Here is a 24,384-nt window from a genome sequence, read left to right as displayed (position 1 = left end):
ATCCCGATATCTGCTGGAAGACTTATACAGCCAGCCTTTCACAGTCTAGGAGGTTCCTCCAATGCATTGATGACAACTTCTTAATGCAAATGGTGGATGAGCCGACTAGAAGAGGAGCGCTGCTGGATCTTGTGCTCACCAACAAGGAGGGCCTTATTGAAGCAGTGGTGGTCAATGGCAACCTTGGCTGCAGTGACCATGAGATGGTGGAGTTCAGGATCCTGTGTGGGAGGAACAGAATTTCCAGCAGGACCAGAACCCTGGACTTCTACAGAGCAAACTTCGGCCTCCTCAACCAATTGTTAAGGGAAGTCCCATGGGACAGAGTGCTAGAAGGTAAAGGGGCTCAAGATAGCTGGACAATATTCAAGGACCACTTCTTGCAAGCACAGCATCAGTGTGTCCCAATGGGTAGAAAATCTAGTAAGGGAGCTAGGAGACCAGCGTGGTTAAAAAAGGAACTGCTGGGGAAACTCAAGTGGAAGAGGAAAATCTATAGATCATGGAAGGAGGGACTGGTCACTTGGGAGGAATATAGGAATGTTGTCAGGGAATGTAGGGAGGCAACTAGGAAAGCTAAGGCCTCCTTGGAACTTAACCTTGCAAGTCGGGTTAAGGACAGTAGAAAGGGCTTTTTCAAATACATAGCCAACAAAGCTAATACCAGAGGCAATATAGGCCCACTGCTGAATGAGGTGGGTGCCCTGGTGACAGAGGATATGAAGAAGGCAGAGGTGCTGAATGCCTTCTTTGCCTCTGTCTTTACTCCTGCAGGCTTTTCCCATGAGCCCCAGATTCATATAACCCCAGAAGTAGTCAAGATAGGTGAGGACATAGTAGATGAGGATTGGGTTAGAGCTCAGTTGCATAATCTGGACATCCATAAATCGATGGGTCCGGATGAAATGCACCCAAGGGTGCTGAGGGAGCTGGCGGAGGTCATTGCTAGTCCACTCTCCATCATCTTCGGTAAGTCGTGGGCAACAGGAGAGGTGCCTGAGGACTGGAGGATAGCAAATGTCACTCCAGTCTACAAGAAGGGCAAGAAGGAGGACCCGGGTAACTATAGACCGGTCAGCCTCACCTCCATCCCTGGAAAGGTAATGGAACAACTTGTCCTTGGCACTATCTCTAGACATATCAAGGAGATGGGGGTCATCAAGAGCAGTCAACATGGTTTTACCAAGGGTAAGTCATGTTTGACTAACCTCATAGCCTTCTATGAGGAAATTACTAGGTGGATAGATGATGGTAGAGCGGTAGATGTGGTCTATCTTGATTTCAGTAAAGCATTTGACACCGTCTCCCACAGCATCCTTGTAGATAAGTTGATCAAGTATGGGTTTGATGATCAGGCAGTGAGGTGGATCAAGAACTGGTTGAAAGGAAGAAGTCAGAGAGTTGTAGTCAATGGGGCAGAATCTAGTTGGAGGCCTGTGACTAGTGGAGTCCCTCAGGGGTCGGTACTGGGACCGGTGTTGTTCAATATCTTCATCAACGACCTGGATGAGGGCACAGAATGTACCCTCAGCAAGTTTGCTGATGACACCAAGCTGGGAGGAGTGGCTGACACACCAGAAGGCTGTGCTGCCATTCAGAGAGACTTAGACAGGCTGGAGACTTGGGCGGGGAAAAACCTGATGAAGTTTAACAAGAGCAAGTGTAGAGTTTTGCATTTGGGGAAGAAAAACGCCATGCACCAGTACAGGTTGGGGGCTGACCTGCTGGAGAGCAGTGTAGGTGAAAGGGACCTGGGGGTCCTGGTAGACAGGAGGATGACCATGAGTCAGCAGTGTGCCCTTGTGGCTAAGAAGGCCAATGGCATCCTGGGGTGTATTAGAAAGGGTGTGGTTAGTAGGTCAAGAGAGGTTCTCCTCCCCCTCTATTCTGCATTGGTGAGGCCACATCTGGAGTATTGTGTCCAGTTCTGGGCCCCTCAGCTCAAGAAGGACAGGGAAGTGCTTGAAAGAGTCCAGCGCAGAGCCACAAAGATGATTAAGGGAGTGGAACATCTCCCTTATGAAGAAAGGCTGAGGGAGCTGGGTCTCTTTAGTTTGGAGAAAAGGAGACTGAGGGGGGACCTCATCAATGTTTACAAATATGTAAAGGGTGAGTGTCAAGACGATGGAGTTAAGCTTTTTTCAGTGAAGACCAGTGATAGGACAAGGAGTAATGGATACAAGTTGGAGCATAGGAGGTTTAAGATGAATATCAGGAAAAATTTTTTTACTGTAAGAGTGACAGAGCACTGGAACAGGCTGCCCAGAGAGGTTGTGGAGTCTCCTTCGCTGGAGACATTCAAAACCCGCCTGGACGCCTTCCTGTGTGATGTACTCTAGGTGACCCTGCTCTGGCAGGGGGGTTGGACTAGATGATCTTTCGAGGTCCCTTCCAACCCCTAGGATTCTATGATTCTATGATTCTATGATCATTTGTTAGCTTTCCCAGTTTTCTCCTTAGTTATTCTCAGACATAAACAAAGGATCCTGAGACCACATGCATGCATCTGAACTGTAAAACAATCATAACAAGGGAAAATAATTCTATCATATTATAAACGATACTATATGAACTCATGAGCCAGATAATGTTTATACAATGTGGCACTCTGAGCACATAAGATAGGTACCATAATATAAGGCATCTTCTGGATACTATGATTGTGTGATGCTTCCGTGGTGGCACTGGTACGTTATTATAAAAAATAAATGTTTCCTAAAGGATAAAAAAGGGAGTATACCTCATAGGGCTTTGCTCTAGTGGTGGCATAAAAATCCTATAGAATAATACAAACGCAAATACATATGAAAATTACTTTTATACGTCCATTTGTTCCTCTTAAATGACATAGGTCTTTTCCTTAGGTAAAAAAAAAATAATTTTTCATCAGAGTCAGTTACGTTTAGATTTAAACTACAAAAGTGAATCTGAAATAAGCAGAAATACAAGATGTGCATATTTCATTTCTGGCATAGTTAATTTCTGCCACAGCTCTTGATTCCATAAAGACCTACAGTCTCCCATATGAAAATTAATTAGACTTTGTCTAAATTCTGTACAATAGAAATTTTTTAGATATTGCACTGTATTGAAAAATAATTACTTAAATTCAAGGAATAGAATACTTTCAGGAAATCCTACTAGACCTGGTTTGCCTTCTGGACCCTGCAAAAAACCAGCCTCTTACAAACTCATATTATAGACTTGCAAAACAGTATGTATTTTTCATGTATCGTGTAATTTGTGAATATTAACTGATCTGAAACTGGACTAAGATCTTCATTCAGCCAGTGGTAAAGCTGTGTTCACTCTGTAACGCACCGTGCTTGTAACTTTTTCTAGGACATTAGCATTTACTTTCCAAAACGGAAGGGACAGAGATGCAGGAAAGGCTGAAGAAAGGTGATTATTTTCCACATGCGACACACATGCAACCCTAATTCAGCCTCCTTTGAATCTTTTCCAGGGTCCAGCACAGACATGACAGTAGCCCTCCTACCTTTGCCAATTTGTTCTTGCTTTTCTGTGATAGAATATAGAGTGTGTAACTGGCTGTGAATAGAGACATGGCTTTGGATTTGTACTGAGCACATTTAAGATTGCCCCACTGTGGTATCTGCAGAGACACATTTTAGTTCTAGTTCAGATCACCTGGATGTGTATTACCTGTGAGATTGCACCACTTTCCTTACTAGGGTGAGCTCAGAGACTGAGGTTCAAAGACCTTTCCAATTGGAACTGTGCTTCAAGCCACAGAACCTACCTCTTTCTGTTGGCACTGTAATAACTGTTACCAACCAATGCAATTTTGCTGCATCAGCAGTCTATGTCGAGAACCTGTCAGCTTAGGCTTGAATGGCAACTACCTGCAGTAACAGAGCCCACATAAGAAGATCCATCCTATCCTGGCATCCTGTTATGTCCAGGGATTAGGAGAAGCGGGTCTTCAGGAAACACATCAAAATACTCTTCCATGAAAGCTGTTCTACCATAAGCACAGCTGGATGCAGCCACAATAATATGATGTTATCCTACCACGTGAAAAGCAGAAAAGAGGCATGCTAGGCTAACAGTTAAAGGTTGAAAGCTGTTATTTGAGCTAATGTTCTTCTTCCCACTTCACTAACAAATTTAGTAAATATTTGTTTTGGGGCAGTTGTATTAAAAAGATTCACAGTATTTTTTCAAACTATGGCTATGTAGACTGAAATTCTGCTATCAAGTATACACATTCTGTTTTTCTTTGTTCCTTGAGGTACTGAATGTGAGGAACACAACTGTGTCCACAAAGAATAAAACAGATAAAATTAAATACATAAATGAGAGTCCACAAATGAAACTAGCTGTGAAGTAAGATGCTTTGTTTGGAGGGGATTAAAAATTAGCAAAGTACAATTTATCATAGGTTTTCAGGCAAGTTTGAATAGACTCCACAGCCTGGAAAAGTTAGATATCTCTTTGGATTAAGCCTAGGAATTTTAAAACATTACCAAGAAGTATTCAGAATTTCAAATGTTTACTGAAATATTTTGCAGCTATATTCCTAGCTGCAAAACAGAACCTGAATTTTCCCCTCTGTTTTTCCCTCATGAAATTTCCAGCTTTTCATCCACAGCTATAATTGCTGTGGGACTAAACTCATCCACAGAAGCCTAGCATTCCTAGTAGTCATCTCTAGCAGAGCAAAAAACTTTATTCCAACATTTTATGACTTGAAAAACAAACGTAGAAAAAAAATGGAAGAAATGCAATGTAAATCTTCCTCCCTATTTTTGCATTAGTTCCACATTTTGGTCATTCTGAGCATATAGTTCAGACGCAGAGCTAAGCCAGTTCCTTTCTTTCATACAAATGTGTAAAAACAACTAATTCACACAGAATTCAGTTCTGCCCTAAAGTACTTCCACAGAACTTAGAGCTGAAGCAGGAGAACAGTTGTAAAACATAGGAAACCCAGCTCTAGCTGATACTTAAAAGGACACACTGAAGACAGACCAAATCTGAAGATTTAATAAAGCAGTGTATACTCACTGGAAGCCCAAGTAGTCCTTCAATTCCAGTAAAGTTAAAAATTCCATATGTATCATTGAGTAGTAGCTAAAAAAAGTGGTTAAGGAACAGGTTATTTCAAATACCAAAATGATTATCTAGGGCACACATACATTTTTAGAAATGTATAGCCAGTTAAAGCATCCTTTTTAACTCAGGGGAGAAAACCACAGATAAGGTCACAGAAAAGGCTCTCTACTTGTAATTTTTATTAGACATCTGGACTAACAAAACCTAGCATTTGTTTTACATTTTTTATGTAAGAATCTCAGAATACTTTCAAAACTTTAATTAACAGACTCTCCTTTTTAATTTTAAAACTATAACACCAAATGTTGCAGTCTGAAGCAATTTTTTCTCAGTGAGATAAAGATCAAAGTGATGGTTTACTCCAATATGTCACTGGCATTCTAAGATAGTAATCTGTCTGGCCTTGCTCACTCATGTAAAAAGAGAATCAGGGAGAATCTCCATCCCTTATTGGATGTGGGGGGGAACACTGCAACCAAGGATGATGAGAAGGTTGAGATACCTAGTGCCTTCTTTGCCTCTGTCTTTAATAATCAAGCCAGCTCCCCTCAGGGTGTTCAGCCTCCTGACCTGGAAGATAAGGACGAAGAGCAGAACAACCCCCTGCATAATCCAGGAGAAAATAATTAATGATCTGCTTCTGCACCTGGACAAGCATAAGTCTATGGGGCTGGATGGGATTCACCCAAGAGTGAGAGCTGGCAGGGGAGCTTGCTAAGCCTCTCTCCATCATTTATCAACAAACCTGATCAACGGAGGAGGTCCCATATGACTGCAGGCTGGCTAATGTGATGCCCATCTACAGGAAGGGCCAGAAGAAGGATCCTGGGAACTACAGGCCTGTCAGTCTGACCTCGATACCAGGGAAGGATCATGGAGAGGCTCATCTTGAGTGACCTCACATGGCAAGTGCAGGACAGTCAGGGGATCAGGGACAGTCAGCATGGGTTTATGAAAGGGAGGTCTTACTTCACCAGCTTGATCTCTTTCTATGACCACATGACCCACCTTTTGGAGGAGGAGAAGGCTGTGGACATTGTCTAAGTGGCTGGATGTCCATGCCCAGAGAGCTGTGGTAAACAGAGTCGTATCTAGTTGGTGGTTGGTCACAAGTGGTGTCCCTGAGGGCTCAGTTTTGTGGCCGGTCTTGTTCAACATCTTTAACAATGATCTGGATGAGGGGATTGAGTGCACCCTCAGTAAGTTTGTAGACAACACCGAATCGCGTGGGAGTGTCAATCTGGTAGAGGGTAGGAGGGTCCTGCAGAGGGACCTGGACAGGCTGGACAGGCTGAGCTCATCGATATGAGGTTTAACTAGGCCAAGTGCTGGGTCACAACAGCCCCATGCCATTCTACAGGCTAGAGGAAGGGTGGTTGGAAAGCTGACCAGAAAAGAACTTGGGGTAGCTGGTTGACAGCTGGCTTAACGTGAGCCAGCAGTGTGTCCAGGTGGCCAAGAAGGCCAATAGCATCCTGGCCTGCATCAGGAACTGAGTGGCCACCAGGAAGGAGCAGGGAGGTGATTGTGCCCTCGTACTCAGCACTCGTGAAGTCACACCTTGAGTACTGTGTTCAGTTCTGGGCCCCCTCACTATAAGAAAGACATTGAGGTGCTGGAGTGAGTCCCAGGAAGGGGAACCAAGCTAGTGAAGGGTCTAGAGAACAAGTCATATGAGGAGTGGCTGATGGAACTATGGATGTTTAGTTTGGAGGAGAGAAGGCTGAGGGGAGACCTCATTGCCCTCTACAGCTACCTGAAAGGAGGTTGTAGGGAGGTGGATGTTGGCCTCTTCTCCGAAGTAAATAATGATAGGACCAGAGGAAATGGCCTGAAGTTGTGGAAGGGGAGGTTTAGACTGGATCTTAGGAAGAATTTCTTTACTGAAAGAGTGGTCAGGCTGGAAAAGCCTGCCCAGGGAGGTGGTTGAGTCACCATCCTTGGATGTATCCAAGAAACGAGTAAATGAGGAACTTCAGGGCATCCTCTACTGGCAGAGATTGTAGGTTGGGTGTTTGTGTTGGGTTTTTTTTGGGGGGGTGTTTTGTGGTGTGGGGGGGGTTTTGGGGTTTTTTTTTGTGTTTTGTTTTTTTTAGGGTTGGACTCGGTGATCTCAGACATCCTTTCCAATCATGACTATTCAGTGATTCTGTTGCAGAGTTGAAGTTATAATTATATTCTGGACATGTCTATATCACACCATGCAGTAATTCCTAAGTCATCTCTGGTAATGCTGCTGTGTATGACCCCCCAAACAGTGCAGTCACTTGGATGTGGAACACCTAAGCTGATCAGCTCTGAGTCTCAAGAAGCTTGCAGAGAGCCCTGTAATAGCAATGCTGTTATACTGCTTCCTATTCTGGAATTAGTGAGCTCAGTATTAGCTCAGGCATCTCTGCATAATTCAATCACAGAATCAGAATAAAGAAGGCAGGCAGGGACCTGTGAATATGATCAGGTCCAGCTCCCTCCTCAATGCAGGCTTGATCAGATCAGGTCACTCAGGGACTTGTCCAGTTAAGTACTGAACACCTTTAAGGATGGAAATACCACAATTGTTCTGGGCAACCAGTTCCAAAATTTGGGTATCATCAGAGTAAAAAGTTTTTGCTTATATCTAATTGGAATTTCTCATGTTCCAGCTTGTGTCTGTTACATCTTACAATATTGTCATACATCCCCAAGAAGAGGGTGCCTCTATCTGTATCCTCTGACTAGATAGTTGTAGACAGCAATGAAGTCTCTCCATAGCATTGTTTTCTTCAGGCAAAGTAGACCCAGGTCTTTCAATGTTCCAGTGCCCTGACCATCTTGGCAGCCCTGAACAGGGCTTGCTGCATTATCTCAATATATTTATTGTACTGGGGATCTCAAAGATGGACACAGAACTGCAGAGGCAATCTCATGAATGTCAATCACAACTCTCCAAGTCCATCAGTTAAGACAATTTTTCACCTATTTTACCATCCATTTGTCCAGTTCATAGGTTTGGAGTTTGGAGATAGGAGGCTGTCCAGAATCCTTGCTGAAGTCAGGATGCACAACATCCAGTGCCCATTCCTTGTCCATAGATAAACATTAATCTTGGTCAAAAATTAATTGCCCTTAGTAAATCTATGTTGGCTGCTCTCAATCAGATTTTTTTCCTGATGTTATGATTAGGCTTTCATTGTTTCAGGTGTTTCTAACACTATATTGATGACGGTGAGTCACTTGGAATGGATTGCCCAGGGAAGTTGTGGATGCCCCCTCCCTGGAAGTGTTCAAAGCCAGGCTGGATGGGGCCCTGAGCAACCTGATCTAGTGGGTGGTATCCCTTCCAAGGCAGGGGGGTTGGATGATCTTTAAGGTCCCTTCCAACCCAAACCATTCTATGTTTCTATATAATCTGATTGCCTCTTCTGCTTTGAACCATGTGCAGATCAATCCTGTCAGATCACAATATTTTGTAACTGTTATTATGAACACAGTATACAGGGACTAAGTTTGAAACTACCCCTGCTTTGGATAGGAGGTTTCACCATATGGCCACCAGGGTCACTTCCGATCATCTCATGAGTCTCTGAATACTATTTTTCTAACATGGAATGTGAAGGAGGACCCAAAAAAGGACAGACCTGCTTGGTCACATCATGTATACTATCCTATCCTAGTTAGAGCATAGCAAGGTATGGTCAGCTTCATGTACTTTGAGGTCATGTTGGCCTCATGATTCATGCAGCTAAAGCCTATTACTTTTACTGGGTACTGCTACCTGTTCCCTGTCCTCATGTCCTGAAAAAACCAACAAAACCCTCCCAAAAAATACCACTGGAAAATTGCCAAATAAAAAGACAGTTTAAATCCTGCAGGCAGCACTCCATCTTCCAGCCTGCATGAGCATCTCTGCTGCATTGCTCCAAGGGTAGCATGATGCCCTTGGTCCTACTGTATTCCCACCCCTGTACGGCCCAGAAAGGTAACAGGACATAGGCTATTAATTTAATGACAGTAATAAAATACTCTTGCTGCTGCAATTCTACACCTGGTGTCACAAATCACTGGGTTTACATTGTCTCTTCAGGTGGCATTACTCAGTATTCTTTTTTATTAACTCCATCCAAACTGTATTGAAGTAAGTGGAAAGAATCTCAAAGTAGAGTTTAGCTGGAAATTGTGTTTGGAAGTCAGAAAACTGTACACAGTGATGAAGAAGATATGAAATAGAGGTTACAAGGATAATGATTAAAGATTGCACTCTTCACAACCTGCTCTGACTATATAGTTATTTATCTTCCTTCTACTCAAGCAATGTAACTTTTCAACATATCAAATGAATTCAGAAAGTGTTGACTACAAGTAAGGACAACATTGTTTTTTGTATTTTCTTCACTGCTATGAAGAGGATTAAACTGTAGTTTTTAGGGCAATTGTCTGGGCTGGATTCTAAGTAAACCTTCAGCTTTGAATCCCAATGGTGGGAACATGATGTTATTACAATTACAGAAAAACATAGGAAAACCAAAATATTTTGACATTTGCTCAACACCCCCAACATTAACCTTTCTCCAAGCCTTTCATCCAGTTCTTTTACCTGAAATGTGGATGGTAATGGAAGTGATAGATAATTGTTTAAAAGCTTTAAACTGAAATCCAAGAAAATTTTTCTATTCAAAATTATTTCTGTATTGTATGCAAATAAACTGGTGGGATAAAATCATAGCAACAATTAATATGGTTTACTGGTTATAATTATTCCATGCATGAAAATGCACTGAGCATCAGAGATTATACTCTAAAAGAGTGAAATAGCCAATATAGGATGAGGAATATTAATTTTAATATTTTGGAATATCAAACAACAGCAAACTGAGGAAAACTGTTTTTTAAATAGGACAGTTCAGCGCAGACTTTCTGACAGCAGGAGGCAACAAAGGAGGCAGAAAGGACAGCAAGCTTCTGAGACCCACAGCGCTGGTAGGTACTGCAGGCCTCTGTTTTTATCTTACCATGTCTTTTCACAGTGGTAGAAGTGGCTCCTGAAGGAATCAAATCCTCTCAATTTACATAGGGATCAGGCTAAATGAGGATGAAACCAAGGTAGGCTTCAGAGTGCAGTTCAATCAATGTGCTATTGGCCAGATCCTGGTGAGGCCTGGCCCTGAGCCACAGATGTCCATGTAATATTTCAACAATACTGAAACTGCACTAGTTCTTTAGTTTGTTCTATTTTGATCAAGCAGCACAAAAATCTTTTTAGTTGTAGCCACACAGCCTTTCATACAAAAACTTCCTTCTAATTCTGGTAGATCAGTCCATTGGACTTCTGTAGCCTACGAGGTATTGTCGTCTTTGTCTACACAATGGTTTAAAGAGTGAACTAACAGATCCTGACCTGGGGACTGATCTCTATAACTGCCCTGTGGTTCACCCAGATCACTTAATTGATTTATGCTGCTCTACTCACATCATGTCAATATCCACATAGAAGGACTGAACTGCACTGTAAAGCCCACCTTGGTTTCCTCCTCATTTGACCTGATCCCTATGTGAATTGAAGGGATTCGATTCCTTCAGGAACCACTTCTAATACTGTGAAAAGACATGGTAAGATATCTGTGAATCTACAATTCTGTTAATCCAAGACTTTAGGATCTTGGATCCTGAGATTCTGGGTGGATACCAAGTAAATTCAGTAAAAAACCCCAACCCTTTTGGAACTGGTTATGCGGGCTATGGATGCTGGTTTATGCTATAGTTGCTACCAGCAGCAGAAGCTTATGTGAAAGTCTAGTTGCTTCAATCAACAGAAATAATTATGTGTAACTCAGCTTTATGATAATATTGGTACCTAGCACTCCCAGCAGATTTTTAAGCTGGGCATTTTCCTTTCTTGCAATCATAAATAACTTCTTATTGCTGTTTTATGCATTCTTATGAGTGAATCTGACTGTTTTAGTCACCTTTGGCTCACAGAGGGGATGAATTTCCAGCAGCCACTCACAGCTTCTCCAGTTCTTACTGCCATACCAAGACAACTAAAAGGATTTGTGTTATCAGCTTGAAGTTGTATTCATTCTCAGCTCTAGCCTTCATTACTGCTAATGGGTATTGTTTTTGCAAAGGCTGATGTACACAAAGCAAAACTGACTGAAAATATACATGCAGCTAAGAGGATACTGGGGAGTTTTTATGAGCTTCTTCTAGCATTTTACCCTTTGGTACTACTGCTGCTACATCCAAAACAGAGTTAGTACTCCAGTTTATATAGTGGACTCCTGTAAGAAAGCACAATACATCTCTGTTCTACATACTGCTGTGTCTCAGGTGCCTTGCTTTGCTAAATGTTCCCAGCTTTGTACTTCTCTGTTGATTTTAATTTGATGTTGACAAATCCGGCAGAAATATGACCCCCTAATTGTTGTGTGTAAGATCTTCACGCATCTTCCTTCCTATTTTGTCTTTTCAAAACAAATGTATTTGACATGCTGAGATTTTTGTTTGTTTGTTTTGAGGAGCAGACTTATAACATGAACAGCAACAGCAGAATTACTATTTTGCTAACCCCTTGTGTCCCTCTCTCTGTAAGATGAGTTACAAAGACTTTAATGCTTGACAAAGGCTTACCTCAGGTATTGCTAGGATTGGTCCTGGTGGTCCTGGTGGTCCAGGTGGTCCCACAATACTGTTCCCATCTTGTCCTGGTTCACCCTTTTTCAAAAGCATCACAGGTGAAAACCCATCTATTAAGTATGACATTTCACATAGGTTTATCAGAAAGAATGAAATCCACACAATCTCACCTGAGGTCCTTGGTCACCCTTCTCACCTTTTGGACCCTGTATGTGATTAAAAAAATGAACATAAGTAATTGAAAAGGAAAAAATTGTGAAAGTGTGCTTTCTCTAGCTTCACAAAAAGCACAACAATAAAATGCAGGTACAGAATGATTGATCCCCAGCTCTCTGAAATCACACATTGGGCTAGCTAGTTTCCACTCAGACCTTCTGAGGATTTGATGTTTAAAAGTGCATCCCAGCATGGTTGACAAAGTTCACAGATGACCAGAAGCAAATGGGCACACAACACTTCATTAGCTGTGGATGAATTCAACAGGCCTTTCTTTCACTGCATTGAAATCAGCCATGTCTGGCTGCTGCTTCCTTTTTCAGCATTAACCACCTCAGATGTGCCCAGGATTACCCAGTGGACCAGGCAGAGGAACACAGGTGAACTAAACAGTTGTTTTTCAGGCAAGTTATTTCTAAGCTTGATCAGCCCCTCAGTACAACTCACTGTGCTGGGAAGGCAGACAGCTTGTCTGGCAAGAGCAAGAGGAAGGTGGTGGGGGATAAACTGTAGGAATTCTCAGCTAAAGAGCTCTGTAATCCTCATGGCTGTTAAGCATGAGATGTACATTAAAATCCTCTATGAGTCTAATTAAAAGCAGAAGTGATTTCTGAATAATTAAAAGCAAACAGAGCATTGAAGAACTTGAACTAGCCTCTGGAGATGCTTGTAGCTTGTATCACTTTTGTCTGATGGGGGACATTCTACTCCTGTGTTTGGTGTCTGAGGTAACTGCTCCAATTTCAGCAGTACAAACCCAGGCCCAGCTTTCCACACACTGCTAGTAAACACTGTTAGGGCTCCTGCTGATCCTTAAGACACAAGTTTGGGAGCCCATGTGTGCTAGGTGATCATAGATTATGATAGCCCTGCTCACCGTATCTCTGGGATTTCCAAAAAAGCCTGGCTTTCTGTCTCTACCCGGCATTTCCTGCCACAAAAAATATACTGTTATTCTCTCTCAATTGTATTTGGTTCCACAGAAGCAGAAGGCTACCACTTGGGGCGACACAGTACAGTTCTGGATGGCCTACGAGGCAGTTTTGTGGGGGGTTCTGTGGAGTCAGTATCATCTCATTAGTCATCTGCTCTCTCCACTTCTCCTTTTTTGGAGCAGGTTTTTTTTTAATGCATCTTCAGTCAAGCTTCTCCACTGCTCCTGCCTCTGCTTAGCAAAAGGATGAATTCTGTTGCTGTCCCCCAGGATACATTTTGTGGATTATTTACACCCTTTAATTAACTCTCAGACTGGAGGGAGAGAGCTGCTGAATGTAGATAGGGATTGGTATGTGGGGCAAAAAGTTTGACAGCCCCTGCTCTGGTTTAACGCAGGACTATATATTACTGCTAAGAATGTAATCAGTTACTCTATTCTGTGAGAAAAACAAAAGTATCACTCAGTTTGCCCAGAGAAAAACGGATAAAAGAAGACTCTGAATTCTTAAAGGACCAGGTAAACAGTGAACTAGATTTTTGCATCTTTCTCTGTGTCATGTGAAAGAGCAAAGGAAGTAACACAGAACAGCCTAATGATTAATCCAAGTGACAGATTAGCCCTTTCTTGTTTTAGTAGTGGGGCTTCTTTTATTTGATTGTTTGGCTGGTTGCTGAGGGTTTGGTTTTGGTCTGTGTGTGGTTTGTTGTTGTTGTTCGGTTTTTTTGTTTGGTTGGTTTTGGTTTGCATGTTTTTGGGTTTGGGAGTTTTTCTGAGAGGGATTGTTTTTGGTGGTTTTTTTAGGCAAAGGCTGGTTTGGTTCTTACTTCTTGTTCTGCTTCAAGAAAATGGTTTTGGGCTTTTACAGTAGATAGTACCACAAAAATCTAGTCAACACTGACCATTCCATTAAAAGATCAGCTCAGTAGCTGTCAAAAAGATAAACTGAGTACAATAAATTATTAAAAAAGGGGCAAGAAAACAAGAGTACAGAACATTAGTATGCCACTATATGTACTTACTGTTTGGTCATAACTTGAATTCTATGAACTGTTTTTTTTTTTTTTCACATTTTTAATCTTAAAAAGTATCTACTGAAACTAGAAAAACTTCAGAAAAGGCCTGTAGGAATAATGGAAGGTACAAAATGGTTTCCATAGGAGACATGATGCTGTAAACGATGACTCTTTAGTTTGGAAAAGAGACAAATGAGAAGGTGGGTAAAGAACAGGGAATTCTAAAAGTATGGAGTAGTTAGGATTCACACTTCCAAGAAAAGAAACAGTGGGCATCAAACGAAAATAGCTGGAAGAGGGTCACAGGATGTGTAGTTAAATTGGCAGAGCACCATGCCCCAAGGTCTTATAAACTGCAGAAGTTTGCATGAGTTCCACAGGAGACATCACATTCACCTGAAGAGATCTAATTGTGGTTCAGGCATTATTTCTAGCTGGGAAAGTCCCTGAGTCACAAATTGTTGGAGACTAAGAGGTCACTCAGGAGAATTATGATTAAATACTTGCCCTTTTATAAGGTGAAATTAATTGCATCTAAGCATCTGTTCAAACTGCATATGCTTTTGACATTGTTGGATACAGGATACTAGGATGGATGGAGAGATGTGACCCAATAAACCCGCTGAAAAATAATACTCTACAGGAGTGTCTTAATGAACAATTTAATTTCAAGTTAAATGGTCTTCTCTGCTGCATTTCTAGTGTGACAGAAGAAATTAAAAGTAACAGTTCACAGGATGCCTTTCTATAGAACCACTAGCATAAAAAACTTAATGTATCCAACTCATTCATCATCCACCTGCTGACCCGACTATTGGACAAGGGAAAGGCTGTGGATATTGTCTACCTCGACCTCCAAAAAGCATTTGACACAGTTCCCCATATAACTCTCATTAAAAAAACTGGCTGCTCCTGGCCTGGATGAGCATCTGATCAAGCACCAGTTGGACAGTTGGGCCCAAAGAGGTGGTCAGTGGAGTCAAATCCAGCTGGGGCCAGTCACAAGTGGTGTTCCTCAGGTCTCAGTGTTGGGACCGTTTCTGTTTAACATCTTTATTGATGATCTTGATAAGGACATAGAGTGTATTGTCAATAAGTCTGCAGATGACACCAAGCTAGGTGGGAGTGTTGATCTGCATGAGGATAGTGAGGCTCTCTATCCAAGAGAGACTTGGATAGATTAGATTGTTGGGCTAATGCTAAGGGTCTGGGCTTCAACAAGGTCAAGTGCTGAGTCCTGCACTCGGTCACAACAATCCCAGGCAACGCCACAGGCTTGGGGAAGTGTGGCTGGAAAGCGTCTGGCAGAAAAGGAGGGTTCTGACAAGCGGCTGAATATGAGCCAGCAGTGTGCCCAGGTGGCCAAGAAAGCCAATGGCATCCTGGCTTGAATTAGAAATAGTGTGACCAGCAGAAGGAGAGAGGTGATTGTCCCCCTGTACTCAGCACTGGTGAGGCCACACCTGGAGTGTTGTGTCCAGTTTTGGGCACCTCAATTCAAGAGAGGTATCGAGGTGCTGGAGCGAGTACAGAGGAGGGCAACAAAGCTGGTGAAGGGCCTAGAGAATCAATCTTGTGAAGAACACTTGAAGGAGCTGGGAATGTTTAGCCTGAGGAAGAGGAGGCTGAGGGGAGTCCTCATCTGTCTCTACAACTACCTGAAAGGACATTGTAGAGAGGCTGGTCTCTTCTCACAGGTAATTAGTGACAGAACAAGAGGGAATGGCTTCAAGCTGCAACAGGGGAGGTTTAGACTGGACATTAGGAAAAAAAAATTCACAGAAAGAGTGGTCAGACACTGGAATAGGCTGCCCAGGGAGGTGGTTGAGTCACCACCCCTGGATGTGTATAAGAGTTGTTTGGATGTGGTGTTGGTGGATATGGTTTAGGTGAGAACTTTGTAGAGTAGGGATGATGGTTGGACTCAGTGATCCCAAGCACCTTTTCAAAATGGAATGTTTCTATGATTAAAAAAGGATATTCTCACTGTTTTTCCTTTTTGTTTATGACAAACGCATGTGGCTCAGGAATAAACACTCTGATAAAGTATAATTTCTGAAGCACTGTAGTTTACCTTTCATAGACAAGGGCAAGATAGAAGGTATCTCTGAAGACTAATGGGATATAGGCTCCTAAGCAATTACTGGGATTTAGGCATCTACGTGACGAGCAAAAATGCTATTTGGGACTTTAGACTCTTCAGTGGTAGTGGAAAATTTTATATACCTATCTGCACCAAAGGTAATTGGGCAGAGGAAACAACCTTTGACCATAAGCATTTCTGCAACAGAATACTAATTTCAAGCATGTTGGTACCTGCAAATGAGTTTCCTATTATTACAAATGCTGAATAACTTCACCAATTGATATTCCTGACAAAATTCAATTTGGAAGAAAAGACCCAGAATAGATAAGATGTTTTACTGTCAATAATGTATCCAGAGACGTCCTTATTTCTAACTCCCTCCATATTTTAAGAATGTAGCTCATTGGTCAAATATAAGAGGACTAGAGATGGTTTTTAATCTGAGGGTTGAAGAGAGACTGATTATTTTTAAATAGCACTGTTGTCACTCCACTTACAGTATGTTTGAAATGTATCTATTGCATAAATAATAATAATTACGAGAATATGGACCACAGATCAAAGCACTGTATGTATAATAGTTAAGAAAATAATCTATAGTCTCAAACAGATTAAAAAGAAGAGTTAAACAACTGTTGGATGCATCAATATATCAGCTTTCATTACCATGCTGACAAATATCTCTGTGAAATGGTGTCGTGATTTGAGCCAGGATGAAGCCAGTTTCCCTTTTACTGATTTTTTTTCCTTCAGTAAGCTTTCTTTTAACTAGTAGCAGAGTGTTCCAGCTAGGAATGATAACAAATAATGTTTTTGTAACTGCTGGGTCTTCAGGGTCACACCTTCACTCTGCCAGCTCAGACACTACGAGGAGATCTATGACCCCCCCCCGTAGGAGGCTGAATTAGACAGACAGCAAAATTGGCCAGAGATATTCCATTCCATGTATCTACGTAAGCTCAGAGGAAGGTCACAGATCACAGAAGACAACTTCCTTCCTTCTTCCCTTCTCTTCCATCCGTGGCCGGTGTCCAGGGAGGACCCTGTCCATCCATCACCATTGACTCCCAGGCTTGAGCTCTCCTGACCCTCATCCCTCTGCTCTCTCTTTGGCAGCAGTCTGGAAATTTTGGAGACTGTTTGCAGCTAAGGAGAGTACTGTGGGAGTTGCTGGGGGTGGGGCAATGAACACTTTTGTATATAATTGTATATATTTTCTTATATCATTAGTGTTTAATTTAAGCTGTGTAGTTTACTTTTCAATCCAGCAAAGTCTCTCTCTTTTTCTCTCTCTCCTTCTCTACTTGGGTGGGAGGGGATCAAGAGCATTGTTATCAAACCTGAGTCAAACGGTGGCAAATGGCAACGCTGAAAAAAAGTACAGCAGATGGGATTTCTGGCAAGCAGTCCTGCAAGAATCTACTGCTGTACCACAGATTTGTGTCATGGGGGGAGTGCTCTCATGTGGGGAGACACACCACAATATTAAGGAGTAGGGGGCATGTGGAACGTAGGTTTTTATGTTATTGCTGATTTAAATTTTTGTTCTGGTGCAACTGTAAAGGGCCTCACAAAACACCATAGCATCCTACACCTGAGGATTTCAAATGCAATTTTAACCATATTTTAAACAGAAGTCTTAAGCAACAGACTACACTAGCTTTCCCACCGTTGAACCTGGAGAACCAATGTTGCCTCTTTCTCCTGGAAACAAAAGCTGAAGGCTTTGTGAATCAGTATTTCCACAGTACTTTACTTTAGAAACAGAATTTTTAGTTAAGGGCACAGAATAAGTTTTTAACTAAAAATGTCTTTTCAGTGTGGAGATTTGGCACCATTGTTGGAGAGCAGTATCAACAGAGACTAACAAATGGAAACATTGTTTTATATTTTAGTTCTGATAAATACTGCCTTGCTCTATATTACCATGCATCTAGATATTTTTCCTTCCAAAGAAAATTTAATCTTGTCTCTGCATACTACATTTATGTTTAGAAACTATTAGAAATTAAGTTGTCCAAGTGCATTTGTTGTAAGGGATTGCTTTCGATTCCTTACAATTTTTTAACTTGCTTTCTTGGCTAAAATTAAGGTACATTACCAGCTTAGAGGCAACACGATATTTGCCTTGCTATGTTTAAAAGTAGCTAGAAACAAATATTTGGGGATGCAAATTCCTTTCTTGTCTCTATATGGTGACATCAGTTGCATAGTACAATTATGACTCTTCAGTTAATTATCTTTTTAGAAAGTTGAATGGAAAAAAAAATTCAACAAAGTGATTGACTTGTTTTTATCTGGAATAGGAAGACAAAGACACTAATAAACAAAGACCATCAAAAATTTACACTGATCTGCAGAAGTTAGAAAATAGAAATGCTGGAAATTATAGCTCAGCCTACAGAAAAAAAGATTTTTATACTTCTACTTCAAATCATAACGACTACTTTCTTATAAAATATTTTAAAAAGCAAACAGATACAAATATATTGCAAATACATGTACTTCATTTCCTAGCAGCTGCTTTGAGTTATAGGCCTCTCAGAAACAGATACTCTGTTTTTACATAAACACAATGTTCTGGTTTGAGCCAGGATGAAGCCAATTTTCCTTTTACCGATTTTTTTTTTCCTTCAGTAAGCCTTAATTTGACTAGTCACAGAGCCTTCCGACTAAAGGTGATAAGAAACAATGTTTTTGTAACTGCTGGGTCTTCAAGGTCACACGTTTACTCTGCCAGCTCAGACACTATGGGGAGATCTATGACCCCCCCTGTAGGAGGCTGAATTAGACAGACAGCAAAACTGGCCAGAGATATTCCATTCTATATATCTAGGTAAGCTCAGAGGAAGGTCAGAGATCACAGAAGACAATTTCCTTCTTGCTTCTTCTTCCCTTCTCTTGCGTCCATGGCCGGTGTCCAGGGAGGACTCGGTCCATCCAGCACCGTCGACCCTTAGGCTCAAGCTCTCCTGACCCTCATCACTCCGTGCTCTCTCCAGCAACAGTCCGGGATTCTTCGGGACTGTTCACAGCTCAGGAGATGATGTGGGAGTTGCTGGGGGTGGGGGGAGGCGAAAGGCTTTTGCACATACCTGAACATATCTGTATATAATTGTATATATTTTCTTATATCATTAGTGTTTAATTAAAGCTGTGTAGTTTATTTTTCAATCCAGCCAAGTCTCTCTCTTTTTCTCTCTCTCCTTCCCTACCTGGGTGGGAGGGGCAGGGGATCGAGAGCATTGTTGTTGAACCTGAGTCAAACGGTGACACATAATCAGCAACCTCTAGAGTCACAGAGTGTAAGTGGCTCATAATGCTTTCATGGAGTGCCAGTAAGTATGTATAGTAATTTTCATTACTAAAGGAAAGTTCTTATGTGCCTTTTTTACTGACTCAAGGTTTGTGGAGTGACTAAACACTAAAAGGAAAACAAAACCCCAGGATTTTGTTCAGTTGCAATAAGATCTTTTTTTTCAGTATTTATAACTGAGTAACTGCCTGTTATAAAACCGAACCTGAGAGTAAGGCTGTAATTTAGGTAGGCCAGAATGGGCAATTTTGGAACTGGTTTTGAGCACCTCCTTTTGGACCCTAGCTTTTTTCAGCTAACTAATTCCGTTCTTAGTTTTGTAATTCTAGTTTTCCTGGCCATTTTTTTAGTACCTAGAAAAAGATATTAAACTGAGACACCTATAACTCCAGTGACTCACAATTACTAGTATTTTAAACCAGCACAGTAAAGAGCTTCTAAAACTCGCTCCTGTCTCCAGCATTCAGTAAATTTCTGATGAGTCATGGAATCATAGAAACAGGGTTGTACAGGGCCTCTGAAGGCCATCTAATCCAGTCACCACCTTGAAATAGAACTTGTCATGAGCTCTAGATCAGGTCAGTCATGGCTTTTGACAGCCAAGTCTTGAAACCTTCCAAGAATAGAGCTTCCACAAACTCTCTGGGCAAATTACCCCAGTTCTGCACCAGCCACCTGGTGAAAAGGTTTCTTCTAAGGCTTAACGTTAGTGTCTCAAGCTGCAGATTGTGGCCACTGTCTCTTGTTTCACCATCTGGCACTATGAGGAATAGTTTAGCTTCATTATATTTGCAATTGCTCCTCAAAGACTTCTAAGTAGCTATTAGATCATGCCTTTGTTTCCTTTTTCAAACAAAATAATTTGATCTTCTTCAGCCTCTCCTTACTGCTTATATAGTCAAGGTCCCATACTATTTGTATAGCTGTCTGCTGGACCATCTCTGTCTTCTCCACATCCTTCTTGAAGGGGGGTGTGTGTGTGTGTGTGTGAAACCCTCAGATTCAGTATTTCAGTCCAACCTTGCTAGCTCTGAGTAAAGTGCCATAATAGTAACACCTCTGTGTCGGCAGTGCTTTTTCTGATGTATTCCAGTACAGGGTTTGCCTTATTTTCAGCACTAGTGCTCTGTTGCCTGGTATTCAATCTGGCATCTACCACAACTCAATATCATAATCACCAGCACCTTCTCCAAACTTGGGCAACAAGACTCATTATTTCAAAGCTATGCTTTCAAAGTTTGAATCTTTCTTTTGGAGTGAGCTCAGGGGGAAGACTTCTAGAGATCAAACAAGAACAAATGCAGACAGCTCAGGGAAGAGCAATGCTGGATAATTGCCTGCTTTGGGGAAGGTATAATAGGCTGCAGTTTTGATATTATTGCTAAGAATGAAGATAAATCCAAATGATCTGGGTAAGGATTGATGCACTGTATTTCCATGTTCCCTACTTTGTGTATTAAAGTGGCCAACACCAGCAAAAATCTGAGACACGGTGATGGAGGGAAAAAAAATCCTTCTTGCAGGACACTGATTTCATACTACTGAGAACATTTTTTATTTTAAACAGTATTTCAGATTATGCATATTTGATTGTCAAACTACAATATTTCAGTTTCATAAGTATATGTAATTAATCTTAGTTAATCAAGAAGGGTATCCAGTAGGGTAAAACAAGAAATAGAGCGCTATGTAATAAAAAAACCCCTTATGTCATCCTTTAATCTCTGAAAAATATACAAGAGCAGAATCTGAAAATCAGGCATCAGGCATCAGAGAAATACCATTCAGATTCTTTAGAGGACAGAGTTGTATGTACTACTGCCATTCTAGAACAAGTGAATCCAGTGCAATGCAGTGATTCCAAATCTGTAGCTGACTGCATTTCCAAAAAGTGAAGAGGAAGACATTTTTGCTTTTGAAAAAAACCCAGAACCGACAACAAACAGTCCCCTTCCTCCTCAAAACATCCACATACCTTTGGCTGTCTTGATCCTGGAATTCTGGATTCACTTAACAGGCCAATGCTGCCTGATCCTTCCATGTCCTAAAGGAAGAGAAAAAATGCTAAACAATTTAATAATTTATCTTTCATATCTATCTATATCTATATCTATATCTATATCATTATTATTTTTTCCCCAACTGCTTTGTTTTTTGGAGTCCTGCAGAAAATTGGAAAGATACTGAATGCAAATATTTTTATCTTTTCTCATGAAACCTTTTTTGACCAATGCATGATTTTCTGGAGATAGCTTCCACTTGAATGCAATAAGGGTATGTTGATCTTTACAGACAATCTGGTCTTTATAGTCTTGCCAGTTTGACACTATTTCGTCAGGACTTCATGAACGGACTTCACGCATAGCGTCAGGCAGAAGTGAGACAGCAGCATAGTTTTGACTATATGCAATGTTTAAGCCTGGCTACTGAAACACTGCACTGACTAATAATGGTTGCATAACTGATTGAAGGCAGGGAGAACTTGCAGGCTGTTAAAAGCAGCAATTGTTGTTTAAAAATAAAGGTCCTTCCTAATTCTCACGGTTGAATGTTGAAATCCTACCTAAAAAACAGCTTACTGAAATGAAATGAAGTAGAAAAAAAAAATAGTTCTACCACAAAATTGTGCAATTAATTATGTTGGGAGGGATCTCAGAGGCTACCTAGTAGCCCAATCTCCTGTTGAAAGTAGTGTTAACACTGAATGCAAATCAGGTTTCTCAGTGCTTTTTCCCTCAGGTCTTGGAACCCTACAGAGATGGATTTTCTGCAGCTTCTTCAAGTATGTGTTCCAACACTTGGCTGCTGTCAAGGTCGAAGTCAGAACCTCCCGTTTCAACTTATGGTTGTTGTTGGTCATTGTTCTGTGCACCACTGTAAAGATCCTGGTCATGTGTCTTCTCAGTAACCCCCATTTAGGTATCAGAAAACTACAAAACCATTTAAGCTTTCTCTTAAGTTCAGTTCCCTGAGTCTTTCCTCACAGGTCATGTGCTCCAGCCCACTGATCATTGTCATGGCCATCTGCTGACTTCAGAAATACTTCTTTATCATAGAATCATTGAATCATAGAATCATCCTGGTTGGAAGGGACCTTGAAAATCATCAAGTCCAACCATAACCTAAATTCCCCTGCCATAACCATTACCCGTTCAGTGCTTAAATCATGTCGCTAAGCACTATATCTACATTTCTTTTAAACACTTCCAGGGATGGTCACTGGAAGTGACCTGGGCAGCCTGTTCCACTGTCCAACCACTCTTTTGGTAAAGAAATTCTTTCCGATATCCAGTCTAAACCTCGCCTGGTCCAGCTTCAGGCCATTTCCTCTCACTCTGTCATTATTCACTTGAGAGAAGAGCCCAACTCCCACCTCCCTACAACCTCCTTTCAGGCAGGTGTAGAGAGCAATGAGGTCTCCTCTCAGCCTCCTCTTCTTCAAACTAAACAATCCCAGTTCCCTCAGCCTCTCCTAAAAGTACTTATTCTCCAGACCTTTCACCAGCTTGGTAGCTCTCCTCTGGACATGCTCCAGCAACTCGACGTCCTTCTTGTAGTGAGGGTTCCAGAACTGCACACAGTACTCAAGGTGTGGCCTCACCAATCCTGAGTACAGCGGCAGGATCACCTCCCTGCTCCTGCTTGGCCACACTATTCCTGATGCAGGCCAGGATGCTGCTGGCCTTCTTGGCCACCTGGGCACACTGCTGGCTCATGTTAAGTCACCTGTCAACCAGCATTCCCAGGTCCTTCTCCACCATGGAGCTTTCCCACTCAACCCCAAGCCTGCAGCTTTGCATGGGGTTGTTGTGACCAAAGTGCAGGACCTGGCACTTGGCCTTGTTAAACCTCATACAATTGGCTGTGGCCCATCAGTCCAGTCGGTCCTGGTCTCTCTGCAGAGCCTTCCTACCCTCAAGCAAGTCAACACTTCCTCCCAGCTTAGTGTCATCTGCAAACTTACTTAGGAAGCACTCCATTCCCTCATCTAGGTAATTGATAAAGATATTGTACAAGACTGGACCCAAAGCTGAGCCCTGGGGGACACCACTGATGACCGGCCACCAGCTGGATCCAACCCCATTCACTACAACTCTCTGGGCTCAGCCAGCCAGCCATTTATTTACCCAGCAGAGAGTGCACCTGTCTGTGCCATGAGCCACCAGCTTCTCTAGGAGACTGCTGTGGGAGACGGTGTTGAAGGCTTTACCAAAGTCCAGATAGACAACATCCACAGCTCTTCTCTCATCCACCAGCTGGGTCACCTGATCATAGAAGGAGATCAGGTTAGTCAAGCAGGACCTGCCCTTCCTGAACCCATGGTGACTGGGCCTGATCCCATGGCTGTCCTGCATTTGTCATGTGAGCGCACTCAAGATGAGCCTCTCCATGATTTTCTCTGGTACTGAGGTCAGGCTGACAGGCCTGTAGTTCCCAGGATCCTTCTTTGAGCCCTTCTTGTAGATGGGAGTCACATTAGCCAGCCTGCAGTCATCCGGGACCTCTCCTGTTGACCAGGATTGTTGGTAGATGATAGAGAGAGGCTTGGTGATCTCCTCTGCCAGCTCTCACAGTTCCCTCAGGTGAATCACATCTGGCCCCATAGACTTTTGAGTGTCTAGGTGCTGCAGAAGATCTCTGACTGCATCCTCAGGGATTGTGGGGGGGTTGTTCTGCTCTCCATCCTTATATTCCATCTCAGGAGGTCGAATATCCCGAGGGAAGCTGGTCTGACTATTAAAGATGGAGGTGAAGAAGGCATTAGGTATCTCATACTTTTCTTCATCCCTGGTTGCCATGTTCCCCTCCTCATCCAATAAGGGATGGAGATTCTCCCTGGTTCTCTTTTTACTGCTAATGTATTTGTAAAACCATTTTTATTGTCCTTTATGGTAGTGGCCAGACTGGCCAGCTGGGCTTTTGCCTTTCTAATTTTCTCTCTGTATATCCTCACAAGCTCCCTGTACTCATCTTGAGTTGCCCACCCCTCCTTCCTTTGCTATGGAAGACCTTATGAACAGCATCCATATTTCCTGTGGAAATTTTCTAGGGGTTTTAAAGGAGACTATACAGAAAGCAGCAACCTTCCTCCAGCTCTCATTGTTCCGACTGTGACATTCCAAAT

The 24,384-nt window shown here is 42.0% G+C and overlaps 1 protein-coding gene across 2 annotated transcripts in view; it reads right to left on the bottom strand.

Moving 5' to 3' along the window:
• LOC127381637 (collagen alpha-1(XV) chain-like) overlaps positions 1–24,384 on the bottom strand; it is a 133,996-nt gene that overhangs the window by 35,844 nt on the left and 73,768 nt on the right. For both annotated transcript variants that reach the window (XM_051612185.1, XM_051612186.1), the window contains exons 12-15: positions 21,235–21,303; positions 11,862–11,897; positions 11,686–11,769; positions 5,032–5,097 (exon numbers count right to left, since the gene is read on the bottom strand). In XM_051612185.1, coding sequence (XP_051468145.1) covers positions 5,032–5,097; positions 11,686–11,769; positions 11,862–11,897; positions 21,235–21,303 — 255 coding nt within the window. The remainder of the gene's footprint in view (positions 1–5,031; positions 5,098–11,685; positions 11,770–11,861; positions 11,898–21,234; positions 21,304–24,384) is intronic.

Source organism: Apus apus, chromosome 2 (assembly GCF_020740795.1).
Source record: "Apus apus isolate bApuApu2 chromosome 2, bApuApu2.pri.cur, whole genome shotgun sequence".
Taxonomy (NCBI): Eukaryota; Metazoa; Chordata; class Aves; order Apodiformes; family Apodidae; genus Apus; species Apus apus.
The sequence above is the reverse complement of the archived record's forward strand: the minus strand, read 5'-3'. Positions and strand labels throughout refer to the sequence as shown.